The 24,037-nt window shown below is 42.8% G+C and overlaps 2 protein-coding genes across 3 annotated transcripts in view; one reads left to right on the top strand and one right to left on the bottom strand.

Annotated features, from left to right (window-relative positions):
- Window positions 1-13,774, bottom strand: part of NUFIP1 (nuclear FMR1 interacting protein 1) — a 27,700-nt gene extending 13,926 nt beyond the window's left edge. The window contains exons 1-7 of the mRNA XM_063323105.1: window positions 13,688-13,774; window positions 12,860-13,619; window positions 12,499-12,587; window positions 11,225-11,329; window positions 10,513-10,575; window positions 10,106-10,182; window positions 1,348-1,440 (exon numbers count right to left, since the gene is read on the bottom strand). Of these exons, the coding sequence (XP_063179175.1) occupies window positions 1,348-1,440; window positions 10,106-10,182; window positions 10,513-10,575; window positions 11,225-11,329; window positions 12,499-12,587; window positions 12,860-13,619; window positions 13,688-13,774 (1,274 nt within the window). The remainder of the gene's footprint in view (window positions 1-1,347; window positions 1,441-10,105; window positions 10,183-10,512; window positions 10,576-11,224; window positions 11,330-12,498; window positions 12,588-12,859; window positions 13,620-13,687) is intronic.
- Window positions 13,717-24,037, top strand: part of GPALPP1 (GPALPP motifs containing 1) — a 23,898-nt gene continuing 13,577 nt past the window's right edge. Inside the window, exons 1-3 of one of the 2 annotated variants that reach the window (XM_063334775.1) lie at window positions 13,717-13,857; window positions 20,161-20,299; window positions 21,339-21,437. In XM_063334775.1, coding sequence (XP_063190845.1) covers window positions 13,773-13,857; window positions 20,161-20,299; window positions 21,339-21,437 — 323 coding nt within the window. In that variant the 5' untranslated portion in view covers window positions 13,717-13,772. Of the gene's footprint in view, window positions 13,858-20,154; window positions 20,300-21,338; window positions 21,438-24,037 lie in introns of both variants that reach the window. The other variant, XM_063334767.1, reaches the window with a different exon arrangement.

The following is a 24,037-nucleotide window of genomic DNA, read 5'->3' as shown; positions in this document are numbered from 1 at the left end:
GAGTTAAAGGTCACTAAGTCAAAGCAAACAACCTATACTTTTGAGAGGGCTTTTTTTCCACAAGAGTGGCTGTGAGTGTAAACACCAGTAAAAAATAACTGTAGACACCAAACAGTTTGTTACTGTGACAAGCAAAACTCATATTTGCACACAAAAATCTCCAAAACATAACATTACATATGTTTGCGGCTTTAGTCTCAAATGTCTAGGTTTGGTTCCTTGGGTCCAAAGTACTCCTGCAACTTTACATCCTTTGAAGGAAGTTTTACTTCAGTCTTTTATAGGCCTTTCCTTCCAAAATCATGAAAAACAACTGGTTGGAGGGGGTGGTTAAGCGTTGGGTCTTCTGAAGCACACGCTGCACCAAGGTACTCTGCACTGTCACCATTTAACAAATTATACTAGCCTGACGGGAACCCTATTCCACACCAGTTCAACTGTTTTACCATGGTGTAAGTTTTATTTTGTTTGGTGTCATCCCCTATAAAAAAACCAAAACAAACAAACACCACAAAACAAACTAGGCAAGCTCCATCTTCACTTCCATGCAGCAGCAAATGGTATTTAGCAAGAGCTCTTTAGAGCTGAGTCTGCTTCCGCTTTCCAGCTCAGTTGTTTTACTTTAAACAAGTGATACTCTTGGGAGCGTGGATTATTATAAGATTTTATTTTTTTTAAAGTTAGCTGTTCCACATAACACTGACACTGAGGGGAAGGTAAAAGAACAAGGACTATACTGGAAAGTAATCCACAACGTAAAGGAGAGAACAGATAAAATCCAAGAGGAGTAAGCATCAGGCTTAAAACAAAGGTAGCAGATAGACAGAGGCTAGAAGAAAGAAGTAGCACTACTTAAGCTATGAAAATAAAGTTAAATCTTCCTCCCCTCTCCACTTGATTGTTGATTTACCATCTGAAAGGAGAGACTAAGAAGCCAAATCTGCTCATAAAATCTCTCTGGGCCATTTTCAGGCATTAAAGGATAAGACCATGTGGATTCATTATGTTGTGTGACTTGCGTTCCCATTATTTCTTTTTTAGAGATCAAGGTTATGCTGATCTAATGAATGGCCACTAGAATGTGGTTTCTCAAACAAGCCAGAATGCAGAATTCAGGAGGAACACCAGATTTCGAATACAATTATTGTTTAATTTAACTGAAGTGGACTATGAAGCACTGTAAATAAAAGAACATTACAACTGCCGTTTGTCAAATGACCTGTCCTCTCTTAAAGGGCAGCCAGATTGTGTGTACAGTGGAAGCAGTAAGTGGTGGGAGACTACAGAAAGACAGCATACTTCCGAACTCATTAGGAGGAAAGAACAAGCTTGTTTCAAAACGCTTACCCAAACTGTTGGGTAGTCAGCACTTCTCCCCTTTCTTCCTTCTGCATCTGCATCGCCTTCTTCTTTTCAATGTTTGCCAACGTAGGAAAATTTCTAGAAGAAAGAAAAAGAAAAAATTCACTGGCTCTTAAATCATTCACTGTAATTTGTCAATTCCCCCTTTACCAAACCAGCATCCTCTATAAAAGTAATAGATTTTTATAATGTTTCATGGAAGTTTAACAGAGTGTTTCCTTCTTAAAAAGGCATCGGTGAGGAAAAAACCCGAGTCCATTTATGCTTAAGTACTCAGATGAAAAAAAAAAACCAACCAACCAAACAAAAAATCCCTACCAAATCGGTATGATTAGATTTACCAAACCATCAAACAAGCTACAGACAAACAGTTCAGTTACACTTATGGACCTTCTGCCTGCCCCTACACATAACAGCACGATTTAGTCCTGCAATTTTATTTTCATGGTGCTTCAACTGGAGTATTTGAATGATCTCAAAAGGTACAACGTGCCTTTAGCAAACCAACTGCTGAGCTCTTGTAATACCAAAAAACAGCTTCTGGGTATACAAGATTCCTTTAATGTGACAGTTAGCGAGGAGCACACAAGTTTCCTCTCCAGCAATATTCAGTACTGTGCTTGCACACTGACCTCTAGTTCACCAAAATTACTGACCCTCTTTAATTCCAGCTTCAAGAAAAATTGCTAAGTCATGCAAATCAAAACAAATCTACTGTTATAACCATCTTCCAAACCATCCCTCTCTTAGATTCCCCACCTCCCTTCCCATCCCCGCCCCCAACAGACGAACATGCTGGTTCTAACATGCAAAGCCTGCTGCAAATTACTGTCACAGCCCCAAAATGGCTACGCTAGTTGCTCTGTGTAAACATGAGTTAGCTAAATCCCGGTGCTTTGAGATAAAGGTGGTAAATGAGAAACACACGCACACCCCCACCAGCTTCTGGATAGAAACGCAAAGTGTAAATATTTGATAAGTCTATTAAAATGGAGTAACGAGAAACTTAGAACAGCTACTCAGTATATATAGCTATTAAAAAGGACACGTATCTTCCTTTAAATATTTAATCTTATCACATGCATCTTCCCCGTTTTACAACGCGAATGTTAAGCGTCACATCGATGCAAGACAGCTTCAAGCACATACCAAGTGGAGAAGATGAGAAGCATTTCCTATGAGACACACCTCAACACGCTACAGAACTTGTCTCCTTTAAGAGGATTTGAACACGAGCTGTCAACTTCTATTTTCATTGGATTTCTCCCAGAAATCCGCCATACGGCTCAAGCGAGCGTAGGGATGTTTTATCTATGCTCTTCCCTGTTAGCTACATTTGTTCGTCCATGTTGTAACACTCCGGGCGCACAGCAAGCGTGCAATGAATTATTTAGTCTCAAGAGCTTCGCATTGACAAAGACCCCTGTGCTTGGCACCTCTTCACAGTTTTAGGATAAGGTGCTTTCCTTCATGCAAGTAAAGCTCACAGGAGGAGAGAGAGCTATAAAATAAGTAGTTATGCTCAAAAGAGCACCAAGCTTGTCTTAGAAATTTATTATTTTTTTTTTAAAGACATAAGGGAAGACCCTTAATCCTGGAGCAAAGGAGTCTTCAAAGTGCTCCTGTAGTTATGTTGATTAAGGACATATTCAGACACACTCTCACAACACGAATTGAGACGTGACTGCCTCCCACTTTCATTCCTATGAGTTACCACTCCCTCCACCGAGCCACTGTAATGGACTCCATGAATGCTTTCAGTTCAATTCCTTGCCAAGACAGACAGATTTCCCCTAAACCACCCTTCCAGTTGACACAGGCAGTAACTAGCAGCTAAAGAGAGCTCAAGTCGTAAGTCCGAGTACGCCTGCAAAAGCAGATCTGAAGGCACCTGCAGTGGCTGTGTTTATTTTCTCCATCTCTTCTCAAATGCTAAACAGCATTTTACTCACTGCCTTGTGCAGAAAGTGTTCCTATTTTGACAGCACACATGCAGTGCTTCATTGCATTCACAATAAGCATCTGCTAGTTTATTCTTCCATCTAAGGACGCGGTGGGCAGTAAGCTCTAGATGTTCAAGCCTGCAGGTCACCAGCCTTGGGACAAGGTAGACTGGGTTCACTCCTCCCCAGGTGCTCTGCTGTGCAATGACGACGCTGGGCTAAGCCCACCAGTGGGTCCTGGTGGGACCTGGCCAAGTCAACCCCAACTGTCCCTGCGAGGAGCAAGTGGACCAAAGTTCCCCACATACCCCAGTGTACCAGCCCCAGTGCAACTCCACAACTCATCAGGTGCCACGGCCCCAGCACAAAGAAGTCTGTGCACCTCCTATCATCAGCTAGATCTAGGAGGCGGCAAAATTTAACTGGACCCTAAGTGGAGGCAGATGCCTACAATGGCAACATTATGGTCTGGAGGTACAACTTCACAGCAGACTTTGCAAACTTCACTATCTAAGGACAGCCACAAAGTACTCAAGAGAGGTCAAAAAAAGAGAGGAATTTTAATTTTTTTGACACACAGAATTCTTATTCAGGAAAGCTAAATTTAGGAAGACTGCTCCTGAACGGAGGCATGACAACACCAAAGGAAGAGCCTATACTCAATCTCTCCACATAAAAGGCCACGTGTTAAAATCCAATGAGTTCACCTGTGTTTGAATCCTTCTCAGAAGGCATGCCCCCCTCCTCCCCTAACAAAATGAGGTTCTTAAAATTTTACCTACAAACACCACTGAAGTAGAAGTAGTAGCCTAGCACCTAGGTCCTGCAAACAGCTTGTTAGAGCTTGAATACGGACAGCTTCATCAGTCACCACAAAGGCTCTACAAACCTAAGCACCTTATTGTAAAACAGGGAGTTAAACCAGGATGTGATGGTCTGGCACAGTGGATTTCATGAAGAAGTACCACCTGAGAAGGCAGCCCCATTTCATAGCAGCTGCAGTTTCCAACCACAGACGCTTCAAACTGGAATTTTTTCAGTATATATTGTCAGGATAGCACTAGAAAACTGGTTTTCAGGCTAAAATGAGTATATTACATAAACACCAACAAAGCGACATGCAGGTAAAGGATACCTTAAGCTTCCAGAGACAGGAAACGGTGATATGAGCGTAATCACTAATGGGTGTGCCTTAGTCAATAAATTTTTATTTTTTTTTCCAATAAATTTTTTTTCAATTTTTCAAAGAGTGCACTAACCAGAGTCATACATGTTTTATAGGCCAGCGTCCACTATCTGGTTTACATAAACATCAGAGCAAATCAGCTCTTAGCAAGCAGTGGAAAAACAGAGCTTTGTCAGCGTCTAACAGAAAAGAGACCTGCTTCTACAGCACAATGAATGTGAGTCAAGAGCTATGCAAGTTTATCATCTTTATAAGACCAGCACTGTGATCAAATTGGCTCAATGATTTCTTGAGCTGGTCTTGATTGCATACTCACAACCAACAGCAAAGGGGACATGGATAGCCCAAAGGGAACAAAGATGGCCCAACAGAGAGCCGATAAAATCTTGGTTTAAGACTCCCGGGCATTTTATCAAGCATTGCATCTCTAGTGTGATTTTACCATATGTTAGCTGAGGCGGTTCTATTGCTAATCCATCCCTGCAGTTCCGAGTCAACTTTATTGTATAGTTATTTACCTTGATCTACCAAAACATTCCTTCTACTTTGCTTCATCTTCTCTACTTTTACCAGGCACTAAGAAATGATTTTCCTTATTACATATTTAACTACTATGAATGCAACGCCAGGGAGGATTCCAGGCTCCTCCAGAATTATCATTATTCAACCAGACAAACACAAATTAACTAGAAGTTGTGTGCTTGACAGCACTGGCCTTCATTAGGCATATGCTCGGCCTACGAGATGTACTGCAAGGAAATACAGAAATCAATCCCTAACTGAACAAAAAAAACCCCAACAGATTAAAGAAAGGGAGGGGAGCAGGGGGAGAATTTACAAGCAACACACAAGATCAAGAAAATCCTCCAATGTTATATTAGGACTTAAGCAAAAGTTTCACTATTTGCTTTAACACCAGAGCAGCCTTGCCACATTGTTCCTAATAACCTTTGCTCAAGAAGAGTTGCTTAGAAACAGATGGGCTAGCAGGACCCAGATCTCACTTGGGAAGAAGGAAAGACAGCAATACCTCATTCTGACACATTAAGGATATGTGCTGTAGATAATTTGCTGTAAGCACATGAAACCAGCACATTTGTGGCCAGTAGATCGAAGGAGGTCATTCTCCCCCTCTACTCTGCACTGGTGAGGCCACAACTGGAATACTGCATCCCGTTTTGGGCTCCTCAGTTCAAGAGGGACAGGGAACTGCTGGAGCGAGTCCAGCGATGGGCAACTAAGATGATTGAGGGACTGGAGCATCTCCCTTATGAGGAAAGGCTGAGAGAGCTGGGACTCTTTAGCCTGGAGAAGAGAAGGCTGAGGGGAGACCTTATTATGGCATACAAGTATCTGAAGGGTGGGTTTAAGGAGGACGGCGCCAGACTCTTTTCAATGGTTCCCAGCGACAGGACAAGGGGCAATGGGCACAAGTTGGAACATAGGAAGTTCCATTCAAATACACGGAAAAACTTCTTTACGGTGAGGGTGACAGAGCACTGGAACAGGCTGCCCAGGGAGGTTGTGGAGTCCCCTTCTCTGGAGATTTTCAAGACCCGCCTGGATGCAGTCCTGAGTGATATGCTCTAGGCAATCCTGCTCTAGCAGGGGAGTTGGGCTAGATGACCTCTAGAGGTCCCTTCCAACTCTGAAAATGCCATGATTCCGTGATTTCTCAATGCTTAGAAGGGACAGGACAAATCAAAACAAGAAAAATAATTGTAATCGCCAAAGTTGATATCAGACTTCACAACCATCTGTCTGCAAAACATGGGAAAACCCTGAGATCCCGTGGAACTTCATCTCTATTGCTGTTTGCTTAATTAGATTGCCTGGCTCAGCAGGTTCAAGGGGCCACAAATCATTAAAGAATCTTTTAGATAAGCAGAGACGCGAAGGCTGCGGCAATGAACAGGGGCATTGTACAAAATCAGACATCAAAACAGCATTTCGACCCAGCGTACTTCATCCAGAGATACTCACTCCTTATCAGCTCTCCCCCTTCTTTTCCCTCTATGTAAGGCTGCACTTTAAACACTGGCTCTTTCGAAAAGATTTTAAGCAGGCTACACAACTGAGCAAAACAGCAACTAATTAAGTAGAAAAATCTCAACTCTAAGTTATTTATAATGCCTGAAAGAAGAAACAAGACAGGAATGTTAGGGATGCAGCATGGAAATACACATGTTAAAATCACTGCAACCTAATTAGAAACAAACTACTAATGACCTACAAAGATTCATTCTTCGCTCTGACTGGAACTTCTAGAAAGAAAAAGGCTTTTTCCTGTCACCATAAACCAAGACTGCCTAATAGCTCAGACTCCCTCTGGTGTCCTTTTTTTCTGTACCATGCAATGTTTACTGTGACTCAACGACAGACCTTCAGTACTAAACTGATGCTTTGTGACCCAACTAATGCTTCACAAGCTTCAGCTGAGTTTCTCTCTTTTTTTTAATTAAATTAAAATGAAATTAATTTTAAAAAATCCAAACAAACAAACAAAAAAATCAAAAAAGAAACCCCAAAGGATGCTATATAGCTTCCTTCCTGGATGAAGAGTAACAAAAGCCACCCAGGTAGTCATTCTACACCCATCCATTACAGCTAAACAAAATTCCCTAAGGACTAAAGTACCACAATAAGCCACAGCATTACTCCATCTAGTGGCCTTGGTTTATAAAGTCCTAATTCCGTATTGCCTGTTTTGGTTGGTGGTCTTGACTACAAGACTTTATTTCCATTGATTTTACTGTGCTGCAGTGAACAGAGGCTTTCAGCACTGTTGCACCACGGCCAAATTATATTAATCTGTAAAAAACCAACAGTATCCACCATAAGATTCTCTAGAAACTCAGCAAAAACAGCCTCAGGCAGAGTATCATCCTTACAATTAACTGTAGATGAATGTTGCTTTGACTCACAGCACCCACTTCCCCAGCAAAGAGTATCTAAAACATGATTGTACGTTCAATTCCCGCTTCCCTAATGTTCCAGTATACAGTAAAGCACATACTGACACACACACACCTGAAACATCATTTCAACACTTAAACCTTAGCGTCATTCACTAGACAGGAACTCTCCCAAACCACCTCCTAAAGCAGAAAAGTGTATGAAAAGTTGAAAATGAGTAGCAAAGACTCTGCACACAAGTATTAATGTTTTTCCTTAGAGCTACTCTTAGACAATTAAGTGTAGGCCACCAGACAGACAAATCTAAGGACATTTTGGGTTGTGGTAACACTTCATATTGCCACTAGTAAAGAAGTGGTAAGTAACACTATTGGGAAAAAAAAAGGACAGCAATATGTAGACTGAGAGCAAATAAAAACTAAGCCCTCAAGTATCTTTTGAATAAAAGGAAACCTCGCAACCAAAACTAATCCAACACCAAACCTGTACTTGCACAGATCACAAGCAATTTTTGTCTGGTTAACTATGGTATTTTAAACATGGGAGCAAATAAATTTTTGTTTCTGTATCAATGAGCTGTTCTTAACAAAAGAGGAACCTACAGATTATCTTCACTTGTAAAAAATGAACAGCAGGTGCAACAGTTGACTGTTGTGATGTGCTAACTTCTCTTTGCCTTTCTGAAATCTGCAGAAAAAGCTGAAACCACGTCCAAAGTTAAGTTAAAACTTGCAGGGATTAACTTATACAGGGAGAAATTTTGCTTCTCAATACAGCAAAAAGTGATGGGAGGCAATAAAAAAAAAATAAATATCCTACCATACAGTCCACTCATCTGTCTTTTTTACAAAGCCAGTGTGTAAAAATTTATTAAGGGAAGTCAGGTTCAAAGCCAGAATGCATTAACATTGCTTTCTGACATAAATGCAAAGCTGTGTTCATCAGCAAGACTTCATCAGACAACTAAGCTTATTTTCATTTTAAAAAAAACCCAAACAGGTGACTAGTACACTGCCCTAGCTCATCACCAGTGATCTTGAAATTAAATTTGTATCACTTCCCACTCTGCATATAGGACGCTTGCTCACGGAAATAAAACCCATGAACCAATCACTCGCAAGACTATATTCTAAGTCAAGAACAGAAGCAAGGAAAGCCTACAGCATCTTTCACCTGCTGGAAAAGGGTAGGTTTTAATCTGTTCCACTCCAAAAAAAAAATATATTTATCAGTGAGATAATGTCTATGGAAGTACAGTAAATTTTTAAACACTTCAGTGCTGGTCAACAGAAAAATGTTATACCACCTCACATCACAGTGTCATGGTCTTGGCCAGACTGGCCGATCAGAATGACAGATGGCCCTCCCCCCCCTCCTCAAAGACGAGAGGAAGAGATAAGGAGATTCATGAGTTTAGAAAAAGAACTAAACTACTTTAATGAAAATAATAATAAATAAGAAAATAGTAAATAATAATAGAATAATAAAAATTAAAGAAAAAAGTATACAATGTATACAAAACTGTATCCAGCTCCCAGGATGACGATCGCGTCACCAGCAGACACAGGGAAAGTCCCAGACTGGAGTCAGCAACGAACAGGAGCTGAATTCCGAACTAGAATCAGGAATGCTCGGATCGGGATCAAAGGCAGAGGAACAGACAGGGTCCTCCTCAGACGTCGGCCATTGAAGAAAAAACGAGCCAGAGCCCCCCTTGCCCCTTTGATCCCCCAACTTTTATACTGAGTGTGATGCACATGAGACGGAATACCTTGTTGGCCAGTTTTGTGTCACCTGTCCCGTCTGCTCCTCCCTGCAGGTGGGACCCCTCTACGGAGGTGCTTCTGACCCTCTAACGGGGCAAACAGCGAAGTTAGCTGACCTTGGTTGTTACAGCAATAAGTATAAGCAAGAGCCTCTGTGCATACCGTTCCTTGGTATAATCAGGTCTTATCACTCTGAAAGTGAACAGTTTCTGAACAATACGCTATTAATTTCAGACTTTAGTCAGTTAGAAGAGGCCCAGCTAAAAAGTAAAATTACAAAACAGAAAATTGGTTCTGTTTTACCTCAAACCAGGACACACAGAATGAGAAATAATGAGAAATGCCACTTACGTGGGAACTTTACCTTGCACCCTAGGTACAATAGACTACCCGAGATAGCATCATTTATGGATTCTGTTCTATTTCAGTAGAAAAGTGTCATGCAATACAGAAAGTTCTTAAAAATTACGAAAACTCCCTGTTGGGATCTAGCGGGACAACTTAAGCTGTGGAAATTTGCACACGGTGGGATGTACTACAATTATGGTCAGTACAATAGTTCCACACTTCTTAGCTACTAAAGAACTACCAAGCAAACACACACACATTTCTGACCTAGAGTGTCTCGGAGATCAGGCTAAAATGAATGAGTCGTTCACCTAACCTGGGGTTTCAAATCAAACATCTGGGAAACCTACTTCCTTCTCAGTTGATATCTTGCCTTCTACTACAATCATCCACATGATAATAGTCTTGGCAGCTCACACCCTCCTGGCTCAGGCATTCTGACACAAACCACTACCACAGGAGTTTTGCACAGTCAAAGGAAAAGCAGCAGCAAGCATGTGCTGCTACCACCTTTCAGCTGTCATCTAGTGATCACACAGGCGAAATACAGTAAAAAAAATTCATAGGTCACACGTCTTACTCACTTTTTTCTTTCTTCCCTCCATTTTGCAATCTCTTCTGGACTATCTAATTTTATTCTTTTAGCACCAGGTGCATGTGCCTAAGGAAAAAGTATTTCATAGGTGTTTAAAAGGGGAAGGAAAAAACCACAAGAAAAAAACAAAGCATCATTCTGTCAACTATAGCAGTATCACACTGTTTTCATCTCCAAAAGTCTTGAGACTGCTCACAGTGATTACAAAATGAATCCATTAAAAAAACCCAACACAGTATTCAACATATTTCATCCACAACACTGTCTTAGAAGAGATTCTACTCAGAGGTGTTAAGTTTTCCTTCCAGAAAAGTGAAAACAAGTCTCTGAAGAATGAGAAAAGGGACTACTGTAAAGATTGCACAGACGCATATTCTGCGCCCAGGGGATACCTACGTTCTTCCAGTGTATCTGAACTATCTTCTCATGCGCGCTGAAATCGCAACCTTCTTCTGTGCACTGCAAGATAAGGGGGTGAACTTAAGACCCATCAAGTTACACAAAAAAAATTATAAACAAGCATTCGAGCACACTTCAAATGAACTCCGTGCCAGATGCCTGTACAGTTAGTTATAGCGAACTTTTAAGCTACCCAGGTTCAAAAAAAATGTCATTGTAAAAACAGCAAGAAGGGATCACGTACTTTCAAATTTCACCAGCTTTTAGAATAACCAGGGAAGCCAGCGTTTCTGATAATTGGAGATAATGTGACGTTAACCTCAGAGACAGATTTGCAAGACTCCCCAGTTTCAAATTTTGATACTTCCTTGCAATAAAGGAGTGGATTCTAAAAATATTATTTCCTCATAAAGTAGTTTTACACAATAATTTTACATCCTATACTGATGTCCTCTAATTAATTCCTACCACTTAGGTGACTTAGCAATACTTGACAAGACAGACATTAAAATGACTTCAGCAATAAAACCAAAAATACAACTGAGACATCCCCTACACAGAGCATTCGGAAAAAATCCCCTACTAAAACTTTTTGTAGCTACAGAATCTCTTTGCCAAGACTTCCATTCAAAGACTGACTACAGGTAACTTCTTATCAGGCACAAAGTTAAAAATCAACGTGTAAATAAAACAAGACAAACTCATCAACCTGTTTGTGTTGTGAAATATGTTCATCATATGTCTCCTGGTTTTTATAGCCACGGTCACAAGTATCACAATAATGAGAGAAAACTGGCTCTTTTTTCTTTTTGGTCTAAAAAAAAAAAAAAGAAGAAGAAATCATCTCAAGATTACAGTTACAGGATTAGAAGGTATTCCTGTTTTTAATTAAGTGTGAAAAACTTTCATGAGTATTTTGCTTAATAAAGCCATCAATTAAAACACATTTCAAAAGTTTCAAAGACAAGCTAACATAAGATGAAAGTTCAGTTCAAGTCACTCATCTTCCAAACAAAGAGTGCGCCCTGCACTCAGCTCTTTCCACTACCACCTTCCCATCAATTATCGCTTCTGCAAACATTCCAGGCTGGCAGATTTATCGAGGGCTGGGAGGAGAGCTAGGCTACAGCCCTGAGTCTCTTCCCTGTCAAGTCAGGCCATGCCTGTTCTCACATGACATGTAGAGCTCAGTGGGAAGCAGAGATCCTTCCTCTCCCACTACACACATCAGGGTGATTTGGCTGTCTGGTCCTGATAATACAACAGGGCACTAATGTAATTTAAGCACTCAGGTATCACCACGGTAACAGCTTTTCTGAAGTAAACCTGTGTTAGAATTTGGTTGAAATGTATCTTTCTTTCAACAGGCTTGAGATTTACAGACTGTCATACGTTTGCTCTCTTGTGAGGGCAGGCACATTAGACAAGACTACGGGGTCTCTGTAATACCACAGGGCAAGTCCCACACAGCTGCCACCATCACAGAATGACAGGATGGTTTGGGTTGGAAGGGACCTTCAGAGATCACCCAGTCCAACTAACCCCCCTGCCATGGGCAGGAATATCTTTCACCAAATCAGGTAACTCAAAGCCCCATCCAACCTGGCTTTGAACACTTCCAATAATGGGGCATCCACTTCCCTGGACAACCTGTACCAGTGTCTCACCACGTTCATCATAAAAAATTTCTTCCTTATGTCCGATTGAAAGCTAACCTCGTTTGGTTTAAAACCATTACCCCTTGTCCTATTGCTACAGGGCCTACTAAAAGCCTGTCGTCCCCATCTTTCTTACAAGCCCCTTTCAAGCGCTGAAAGGTCATAATAAGGTCTCCCCAGAGCCTTTTCCGGGCTAATCAACACCAACTCTCTCAGCCTGTTTTTACAGGAGAGATGCTCCAGCCCCTGACCATTTTTGTGGCCCTCCTGTGGACTTGCTCCAACAGGTCCATGTCTTTCTTGCGCTGGGGACCCCAGTCCATACCTTTGGCTTGTTGTTTTCTTTTGGAAAGCGTTTACTAAACCCATGCGCTTGCTCGCCTTGCCATTTCTGAGAGAAATTGCCATTTCCACCTTCAAAACACAAAAAGAAAAGAAAAAAGAGCCAGTTATATAGACAGCTGGTAAAACACACACCTTGCTACCTCAGTGGGCCTGCTGTGGCAGGGAAGGGCCTAGGGGAGAGATGAGTTAGGGCTGCACAACCATCATGGACAGCAGGGAACATGCTTGGAGGGAGGGAGAGTCCTCCACCCCCAAGGGTTAGGGACAGCCCCATGGTTCCCACCAGTGAGGGATGGGAAGGAGGCCATGGGCCCCGAAGGAACTTCCCCCACGCCCCTCACCAGCACGCGGGCCCTGTGATCGCTCTCTGTAGGCTGGCGGGTACCAGGCAGCGGGTGGCCTGTAGCCATCAGGTGGCAGGTAGCTGTTGGTGGGCAGGTAGCTGTTGGCGGGTGGCGGGTAACCCTCAGTGGGCGGGTAGCTGTAAATGGGCGGTGGGTAACACTCGGAGGTCGCGTAGCTGTTGGCAGGCAGTGGGTAACTGTTGGGCTGCGGGTAGTTCTCAGCAGGCGGGTAGCTCTCGGGCTGCGAATAGCTCTCGGCGGGCAGGCAGCTCTGGGCAGGCTGGGAGTAGCTGTCGGCAGGCGGGGAACTCTCAGCAGGCTGCGAGGAGCCCCCAGCAGGCTGTGAGGGGCCCTCAATGGGCTGCGAGGAACCCTCGGCGGGCAAGTAGCTCTTGGCAGGCTGGGAGCAGCCGTCGGCAGGTAGGGAGCTCTCGGTGGGCTGTGAGGAGCCCTCGGCGGGCGGGCAGCTCTTGCCGGGCTGCGAGGTGCCCTCGGCGGGCGGGCAGCCGTCGGGCTGCGAGTAGCCGGCGGCAGGCGGGCAGCCGCCGGGAGGAGGGTAGCGGCCGGGCGGCGGGTAGGGCCCGGGGGGAGCCCAGAAGCCGGGCTCCCAGGGGGGCGGCGGGCAGAAGAAGGGCGGGGGGAGCCCGGGCGGGGGCGGCGGGTACCAGGCGAAGGGGTTCATGTCAGGCCCGACACAGCCGCTGCTCCACGATGCGCTTCCACCGCCGCCACCTCGTGGGGGCCACACCGCCGGCCTCTACAAAACGCGTCACTTCCGGAGCTTAGCCACTCGCCCGAGGGCGTTAAACCCTCTGGACGGAGTACCAGTGATTGCGTCATCCGACAGCGCCGGAAGTGCGGCGGTGGGGTGGGTAAGCGGAGCGGGACCGGGGATCGGCCCCCCGTCGCCATGGCCCGCGAGCTCATCGGCCCCGCGCTGCCGCCCGGCTTCCCGCGCCGCGCCGAGGCGGACCCGGATGAGGACTTCAGCCAGGGTGAGGCGCGAAGGGGCCCAGCGGCTCCGCGGCCGCCGGCCTCAGGCGGCCTCTGCCCCCGGCTCCGGGCCCGGCAGCCGGGCGAGGCCTCGGGGGCGGCTGCCCGCTCCACGGCGGAACATGCGAACGGGAGTGGCGTGTCCGTTCTCCCCCTCCTCTTCGTGTCGTCCCCTTTTGTCTGTGTCGCGTGTGGTGGAGCAGTACGGCGGCTCCGGCAGCCAGCGTTTGGCAGCTCGGTCTGCGGTGCCTCGGCGGAGATAACCTCCGCGGGTGGCTTTTAGAGTGACTTTTTCAATGAAAAAAAAAAAAAACCTCACGTGGTGGGATTCTACGGATATGAAATGGCGGAAAGCTCCTTTTAAAAAAAGTACCTCACTGATTTGGCGGTTATTTGCCTGCTCAAGTCCCATATGCGCTTTTAGGCCTGTGGTCTTTAGAAGCTATGAGTGCGAAGTTCGTGGGCAGGAAGAGACGGCAGTGGTAATGTCTTTGCAGCCTGCACTCCTTTGTCAAACCAAACCACTTGATGAAACTGTCGTTTTTCCAGTCAGCTTTCCTGGGGATGCGGAACTGGCCTGTGATGGGTGAGGCCGTGGTGCCTCACCTGCCAGGGCCCCTGATGCCGAGAAGTGGGATCTCTCTGAGACCAGCCGACTGCCAGGCTGGATCTTCTGCAGCAGAGCTCAGTTCCCCCTGCTTAAACTCTTACATGTTCTGTATCAATAATAACTCCAGAAGTAGCAGTTTGAACGTTATTACTCCCTCTCTTTAATGCAGGTTCAGATCACTAGTGTGTACACGTTCAATTTCTGGCAGTGTTTCAGAGATCGCTCCGTTATTCCAATTAAAGCAGCTCCCGTGGGAAAGGTTTCCTGTGCTCGTCTGCTCTTCTCATTTTTTAAACCAGGAGAGGGAGCAATAGGAAGAGAGAGTAAAGCTGCTGCCTTAGCTAACACCATAGCAACATCAAGCTCCAGGTCCGTAGCTTGGCTTTGTACTGAAGTCCTGACTTCACGCTTGTTTGAGGTGATGCAGCCTCTCCTATTCAACTGTGTGTTGGTGGCTTATTCACTTTCTTTCTGTCAACATACTGATACATGTTGCAAGTTATCTATATTGCATATGAATCCACTGAACAAAATAAGTTAAACTTATCATTAAGTTTTGTGATACCAGGTGTTTTGGCAGTATCTAATCTAGGTTATTCAGCCTAGTTTGTCCACTTTTTGTCCCAGTGTACGTCAGCTGCTTAGTAGTACAGTTACATTGACAAATCTGCTTGGGGATTTCTGTGTGTAATGGATGAAGGAATTTATTTGCCTTTTAAAAAAAAAAAAAAAGACAAAAAAAAATAAAACAACAGAAAACCCCCACCAAACCCAACTACTGGGGGGCCGTTTATTTGTTTTTATAACTTTTATAAACTTTTACTGACTTAAAACAGCTTGGCACAACAACTGAGTGTACCTCCTCAACACATGAGGCATACTGCTGCAGTGCATAGGAGGAAGAGAGAGCACGTACTTTGGCATAACACGCTTTGTTGTACAGAAGTACAGCTCCAGCTGGAGCCTTGCACCTGGAGGTTCTGAATTGTAAAATTGTGTGGCGGGGCTGCCGCAAGCATCTTCTGTGCTGTAACTGGAGCCTTGCACCTGGAGGTTCTGAGAGGCAAAATTGTGTGGCAGGGCTAACACAAGCATCTTCTGTTCCGTGACACTTGCTGGGTCTTGAGACAGAATGGGCCTACAAGTTGTTCTGTAACTATTTCCTTCTGTATTCTAGCTATTTTAAGAGATACTTCACCTCTTTAAGCTGAACAGCTTTTCCATATGTTTTCTTTCCTTGTGGTCTCACTGATATTTGAACTGCTCTTTGCTTTTCTTTAAGAACACTTGCTTTTTTGTTCTACTTTTATAGTTTCCACATCCCAACAGCAATAAAATGAGACTTTGAGCAGCCATTCTGAGAATTCTGTCAAAAAGGTTTCATTCAGAACTATACTATAAGAGAATAGAACAGACTATTTCAGTTGGAAGGGACCTACGATGATAATCTAGTCCAACTGCCTGAGCAATTCAGGGCTGACCAAGTCTTAAAGCATGTTAAGGGCATTGTCCAAACGCCTCTTAAACACTGACAGGCTTTGGGCATCAACCACCTCTCCAGGAAGCCTGTTCCAGTGTTTGACCATGCTCTCAGTAAAGAAATGCTTCCTAATGTCCAGTCTAAACCTCCCCTGGCGCAGCTTTGAACCATTTCCATGCATCCTGTCACTGGGTCCTTGGGCGAAGAGCTCAGCACCTCCCTCTCCATTTCCCCTCCTGGGGAAGTTGCCTCAGCCTCCTTTTCCCCAAACCAGACAAGCCCAAAGTCCTCAGTTGCTCCTCATCGGACGTTCCTTCCAGCCCTTTCACCAACTTTGTTGCCCTCCTCTGGAAGGATTCAAGGACCTTCACGTCCTTCCTAAATCATGGGGCCCAAAACTGCACACGTATTCAAGGTGAGGCTGCACCAATGCTGAATATAGCGGGATAATCCCTTCTTTTGACAGGCTGATTATGCTGCATTTGATGCACCCCAGGATGCGCTTTGCCCACTTGGCTGCCAGATAAGCATTTGTCTTCCATCTCCAATATGACATTGCCGTGCTAGATGTAGTGAACAAAATGAATGTCTGCTGATCCATTCTTAAATTTGTATTTCTTTCACCTTTATATGGATAACGAAGAATCACAGAATGGTTTGCATTGGAAGGGATCTTTAAAGATCATCTAGTTCCAACCTCTGACATAGCAGCTTTGTTAATGTTGTAACTTAGCATGCAAATTCATGTTTGGTTTTTTTTTTTTTTAATGAAAAAAAACTGGAGATGTAGTAATTGTAGCTTGTGTAATCACATTGGTGTTAGCATGTGGTGTTTCTCATTGTGAAACATGAGCAGAGTTAAAAGTTTGTTTGTTTCCTTGTGCATCTCTGCCTCGGAAGATGAGGGAGTAACTAAGGGAAAGTGCCAGTTTCTGCTCTGCCTGTAGGTCAGCACAGGGGGAGCCAAAATGGACTTTGCCAGTAGATACCAAAGTCCATTGGTGTCAGAGAACTGACAGTACTCAGACACTGTGACCCTTACTCAGGACCAGGATGGGAGCAAACGGTAGTTGGACAGACTCAAAGTTCATCCCCGATAAATCTTTTACCTTTCGTTCTTCAGCTTGTCACTGTCCAGCCCATGGGACACACTCATCTCCCGATTCTTCATCTCATGATGATTCTTTGAAGCTGGCCTGAATGTTCTCCGGCTGGAAGAATCCTAACTCCTGTGGTCCATTCATCCCCGCCTCTGTGCTATCCTTGTACCAGCAGGAGCGAAGTGATGGGGAATGGCTAAAAATAGCCAGAGATGCAGATGGGGGGTTTGTGTATTTCAGCATTGAGGCCATGCTTGTTAAAGTACAGGTGCGTTGATGTGATGTGTCTGAGTTGATCTGTCACTGTTGCTGAAGGTGAAAGGCCCTACTCCTGTCTGCCCTTGAGAGGTTCCCAGTGCCTGTCTGATGGCATGGTAGATTGCTTAGAATTGGCAGCAGAAATTAACCTACCAAAACAAAACAAAAAGTAGTTTTTCATTTGGTTTCTGAATTGAATTGACTTAATTTTCAGGTGGATAGTCACCAAAGCTAGCTCGATGGAGAGGGCATGTCAGAGCAACAGTAATAGGATGGCTACTTCTACCAGCTGTGAATCATTCACTTCAGTCCAACTTGAGACATATCCTTGTCTCTGTTTCTTTAGTCTTCATCCCCAAAATTTTCTTCTTACGCTTTCTTATCCACTGTCCTGCTCTGGGTTGTTCTGAGTTCTGGTTACTTCCTCACTTTCCTGTTGCTCTACCATTGCTACATCCATTTCTTAGTTTCCTGACACTCTGAGCTCTCCTCTGTTCCTCCTTCACTTTTCCATGGCTTTCAGGGAATTTCATTCACAGAATTCTCATTAGATCTTGGCCTTCGTCCGTACCCTTTCCTTTCTTTGCTCCCAGAATTTAAGCTTAGCAATTCCCATTCCTTCCTCTCTGCTTCTTCCTGTGGTTCCTCACCCCACCCCTATCCATAACTGTATCTTTGCCTGTGCTGATTATTAGTCTGTCAGTACCATGACCGTATTAATTTTTAATCCCCATTCTCCCAACTCTCTTTCTCCTCCACTTCTTTCACAATGTCCAATGACTTCTGCTTCCCCAGGCTTTAAATGCCATTTTCCCTTTATGAATCAGTCTCTATCTCTATTTTGTTTCTGGTTGTCCTGCTTGGGCTGCAGTTCCACAAACAAAACAGTTCTTTCAGGGGAGTGCTGGGTTTTGCAGTATTATTTTTATGCCTCTCAAATTCCCTGATCCAATTTGTTGCATAGCCCATGCAAACAGTTGTGCCAGCATGATGGGAAAGAGGAACTGGGATAGAAAGTGTGTATGTTAGCCCTGATGTCGGACAACGTGTTAGTGAGACCAGTGCTTCCTTAAATAGTTTGGGTTTATATCTTCTTTCCAGCTCACAAAGCTGCTTGCAATTTCTCTCTTCCTCTGCACTATCAGACTCATCAGGCTGCAGCTCAGTTTGCTTCTTTCAGTCCAAGTCTTTTCTCTTACCTGTCTGCATTTAGAGCAAATGAAGCTCTGCTTTCATGATACCAGGGCATCTAGTGGCTGGAGAAAGCTATTGTGCAGGTTTTATCTGGTTTTTAAGTGCTTTTTATCCAGTGGTGTTTCTCATACCAGAATGGGAGACTTTTTGATAGCAGTCTTTATTCCTGTTTATCATTGATGTGTTGGTTCCCTCTCATCTTGAACTTACTTTACCTTTATAGGCTGGGATGTTGTAGTTTTTTTCTCTTCTTAGTGCTGAAATGGATGTGTATGTTCTAGTTGAAGTTTTTCCCATTAAAATGAAAAACAAAAAAAAAGCAGCAGATCTATCTGCATGCTTTGTAACTGGTAGACTGTCCTTGTTCTGTGTCTTGTGCTAAAGATGAGTAAAAGCTTTATGAAGCTCACTTGAAGGACTCGATTTCTGCCTAGCCTTTGTCAGCTAACAATGGAACCATAATCTGTATCAGGTTTTATTTTGCGCTATCAAAAAGTCGTAGTTCTTTAACTGGAGATGTCATTTCCTGGTACCCTTCATTTATGTGGTTTTATTGCACCTCATCTTTTCATCTAACCCTTGAGTATTCATAAGCTAACAATACCTTTTCCCCACCAAAACATCTTTCTGTCCCGGCAGTCTTGGACTCAGTGCTGGACATATTAAAAGGAGGAATGGTGTCTGTATCTCAGGATGCTAAATCATCAGTAGGATCATATCTCCATTATATCAGATGGCTATTTGTGCTGTGTGTGTAAAGTGGTACTGGCCCTGCATGGGCTGCCCTGGATCCTGGGACCATTGCTGGTCTTTGCTTACTGCAGCTGGTTCTGTGTTCATGGAGCCTGTGAGGGTGTCTAAGTGTCTCATTTTGGGGGGCATTTGCTGTTAGGATCAGTGGCTAAGCTACTTTTTGACCCATTGTACATCGTACTACATCCAAATAAGTCTGTAAAGAATTGTGCCTGCTGGTGGGGACACTGCCAGAAACAGCTCAGGCTTATTAGAACAGTTAGAGTCTGAATTTTTCCTTTGCCGCGGTATTTCCCCCCTCTTCATTACGCCAGAGGGTGAAGCGTTGACCAGAGCATGAGAGCCCCAGTCTTCTGACAGTAATGATTCTTTGAAGTCTGAATGCCTAAATCATCCCTTTTTCAGCAGAGTCTGTGCCTGCTGCTCACACTTAGCTGAACTGGGAATAACCTTAATTGTTGAACCATTCCTAAAGCAGGCTGCCAATTAAATTCCACTAATCGGTGGTCTCCTATTCTGTGTAGGTACACATGATGTGATTCTTCACTAATAAGCTTGAAATACTTTATTAAGGTGGTAGTTTCTTTTAAATATACCAGTTTATACCCTATGCATTGTAAACCAGTTGTTAGATAAAGAAGGGCTTTCCAGTCCTGTTCCAGGTGACATCTATATACTAATGGATTAGTAATGTGCTAATTTAATTCAGGGGGGTTTGTTCATTGAAATACCGTGCTGAAAAAAGTAACTTCTAGAAGTTTGTTTAGACATCTTCTCTAAATGCTAGACAGAGTAATGATTGAATAGACTTAATTCCCGATAGATATGTGTTTTAGGGATACCAAGGTAGATCATGCTCATTTGGAATGTTTAATAAGTATCCCAAGTAACTCTGGATGTTCAGTTGCAGGACCAGCACTACCTCCAGGCTATAAAAGCAGCTGTAGCTCAGAAAGTCCTGACAGTGATGACGACTCAGAATCTCTTCCTCCAACCAGAGACGCAAACAGAGATTCTGAAGAGGAGACAGAAGGAGATCCAGCACCTAAGTGAGTATGTTCTTAGGTTATTTGTATATTTCCGTTGTATTGCAAATGAAATGTGTCTGCATAAATTATGACAAAGGAACAGTATTATATCAATAAAAAGATTAAACCCTGTACCTGTGAAAAACTTGATGACATGTTCTGCATGTTCTTTGCAGTCAAGAATGTTCAGCTGACCTGTTTGACACCTTACGGTGGAATTAAGTCATTTAGGGCGATCAGATCTCTGTACGTGCATGTTTTATTTTAGTTCTGCAATTAAAGTAATAAACTTTTTCTTTGTTCTTGTTTATACTAAGGACAGACACCACTTATCATGTATGTAAGTATTTGGTACTTGAGTTATGCCCTGTTTCTGGTATACTACCTCTCATTGAGAGGTAATAAGAACTATTTATGGGCATGAATTTATGCATTCAATTAAGTCAACTCTAATGGAAAAAAAATTGAATTATTTAGCAAATAACAGGAGTCTGCAAATACTCTCATTTGTTGGGGTTGATTACTCACAATTGCTGTGGTAAGACGTTGTTTGTGTTTGTGGTAGGCCTTGTATGAGGGACTTGAAGGGCGTTATGCCATCTTAATGAGTGTTAGAGTAATTATTGCTCACTTTTCTCCTGTTGTCTTATTCAACGGTTTTTCAGTTCAGTAGAATTGAACTGGGAAAAATACCAGTCAAAATGCAGACAGTGTTTAAAAAAAAAAAACATAGAGAAAGAAGCGTGCTGAATTTAAAATTACTTTCTGACTAGAAAATGGTATTTCAACATTTTACTACTCTTCTTTCTACAGCAAAAGCATACTTAATATTTATTCTTTTTTAAATGTCAGAGTGTTTTTGGAGTGAAGCTTATGCTCCCAATTTTTTAATTGCTTCGAATTATTTTGGATCCCTTTGCACTGTTTCCTTGGTAACAGCAGCATATTTAGTACATAAGACTGTCTGAAATAATTTTATGTATTTTTTTTTCCTTTTTAAAATGTAGATAATTGCTATGCATGTCAAGGTAATTATTAAGTGAAATCTTTGCATTTTCAGAAAGCCAAAAAGAATTCAGGAAGAAGATGATGATGATGATGGCTTTTTTGGGCCTGCTCTTCCTCCTGGATTTAAAAAACAGGATGATTCTCCAGAGAGGTAATTAAAATGCAATTAGATTCAGACTCTTTTCCTTAAAACACAATTATTTTAGATAAAATATTTTGTAGTACTATTACAGAACACTTCAACTGTGCACTTCAGATTCACGTGATTAGAATTGCTTCCTCCACAGTCTTAGAACAGGAACAGCATTGCCTTGAAACAGAATGCATGGCCCTTCTGATCCTAGTTGGAAGGTTGGAGGGAAAAAGAAGAAATGTGAATTGTCTGAGTTATGCTTTGAATGTCAAATTTCTTCCATTTCTTATGATAGGTCTCAGATCAGCGCAGAAGAGACAAATTACAGGTACAAGGGCCCATAGTTCTGTGGTTTATTCTGGGCTGTGAAGGGAGTAGGGCAGTTAGCTTTTGTGTGGTGCAGTACAATGCAGATTATTGGAATTTTCATTGGTAATGCACCAAAGAATAGTTTTCTACCTGGAGACACCTAAACAATAATCTGAACTGTGTAGGTTTCTAGAAAGCAAGGTGTCAGGTCTAAGCAAATAAGCATTGTTTATAGCTTCTATTAGGAAGCTTTCCATTTGATTGCACACAACTAGAAAATATGTCCCGAAAAAAACCTGTTTATGGATTTTCTATGCAGAACTTAACTATATCTTACAGCCTTCTAGCCTTTACATCACTCTGTGTACTTCCTTCTATAATTTGAAATTATAATCCATAGTGAAATTGGTACTTCCAAGGGGACCTTATTGATGAAAGGTACAAGAGAGTCCCTTGTTCCCTATAATCTTCCTTAGAGCAATAGGGAGCTGGTAGATAAAATAGATCAATGCTTGCCTGTCAGGTATGAGTTTTCAGTTCTAGGCAAGTGACTCATTTTGTTGTCAAGCTGCGTATGCAGGATACCATCTTGAAGGAAATTTCAAAGTTGAATTTTTTTTTTAGTTTGGATAAATTTTAATGGTGCTTGGCAGCAGTGAGGAAAAACAAGAATGCATGTAACTAAGGTTATTTGGAAGTATCCTCTTCATCTGTTTGGTTACACTTTACTGTAATCAATAAACTCTATTGTAATTGTGGGTATCGTGCTCAGTGGGCTCATTTGATGCCTTCATGATCCCAAGAGTAATATCTTTTCTTTTTCTTACATCTCATATACACAACGTGTTATTTTAATTATAAAATTTAGGAAATCACTAAAAATAATGTGATCTCTAATAAAGCAACTAAATGCTTGTGGCATTTAACATCAGCGGAGGTAGCTTTCTTGCTTTCTTGCTTTTTGACATGAATACTCTGGTAAAATGTTATGGCAAAGTGTAGGAAGGAAAAGAGGAAGAAGAGGCAACTTGTAGTTTGAAGGTCAGAGAGATGACCAGTAAGACAGGTTGTCACCCATCATATAATCTTAGTCTTTTGTATGTTCACCCAACTTCTACTTAGCAGGTTATGGTGGATAACTTGCATTTACATTCAGAGGGCAAGACTCTGCTCTGTGTCTGCGAGTATGAGAGGTTAAAGCAGCAAAAGGCACTTGCTAGATTTTGTGTGGTGTTTTTTGGTTCTAGCTCCCCATACAACTGCTCCTAGCACACACTGAGAAAGCAGATTGAGCAGAGCTGTTTTGCACCCAGCCCGATTCCCTGAATAGGTGGGAAAGGTGTGATGTGTGGGAAGAGCCTTGTCTGTCTTCCACCCCCGTACACCTGGCAGTCTAGTTGTGCTGACACACTGAGGCGTGTAAGCTGTGCAGGGTGTAGACACAATGCTGTTAACTGCCTCCCTGCTGCACCGCTCTTAGCGTTGAGCAGATTGCCAGCTGACAATCTAGCCATGAATAATTGAAACAAATGCAGGCTGTTTGTTTCAACGTATGGGCATACTGTTTATTAGCTCTGCGTGACATACTCGTTCTTTTAGAAAAGCTTTTGTTCTGTTGCATATTTTCCAGACTTGTCAAAGCAACATATTTGTGATTAGGAGCAGCTCATGTGGCAATTTGAAGCTTGGTAAAAATTGTTTGAATCATTCCATCATAAAATATATATATGAACATATTTCCTTCAACTTTGGAAAGGACATTGCTGTTTGTCAATGCTAGACAGAAGTGCAGCACTCGTAAATATTCACGAAGTATTCACGCATAGAGGTGAAGAGCAAAGGTTATCTTAAAAAAATCTTATGTTATACATCAAAAGAATACTGAAATGCCCATCTTGAAACATGTATTAGCAAGGACTCCAAGTCCAAGAACAGGAAAGCATTCTTTGCCATATATGAAATCCAATATTCCTTAAACAAAAGCTTAATTCATTATAAGTTTGAGGTGTTTTTTTGAGTGTGTATAGATAGGTACGGAAGCTGACAACAGCAGCAAAATGTGTTTAACAGAGTTTTATTTAGATTCACTTCACCTGTTCAGAGAACCTTTGGATATCCAGGAAATTGTCAAGAATCACATCGACTCTGTGCTGCTGAGGAAAGACCTGAGCAACAGGGTTATTCATGTGTTTGGGGAAAAAGAAAAAGCATAGAAATGGAAAGCGTGGGAGGGATGAATATGGGAACCATTTTTCTATTTTTTGGTAGAGCCTTTGAGCTGTGTCAGAAACAAGGCAGAGTATCTGAGA

The sequence above is a fragment of the Chroicocephalus ridibundus genome, chromosome 1 (assembly GCF_963924245.1).
Source record: "Chroicocephalus ridibundus chromosome 1, bChrRid1.1, whole genome shotgun sequence".
Taxonomy (NCBI): Eukaryota; Metazoa; Chordata; class Aves; order Charadriiformes; family Laridae; genus Chroicocephalus; species Chroicocephalus ridibundus.
The sequence above is the reverse complement of the archived record's forward strand: the minus strand, read 5'-3'. Positions and strand labels throughout refer to the sequence as shown.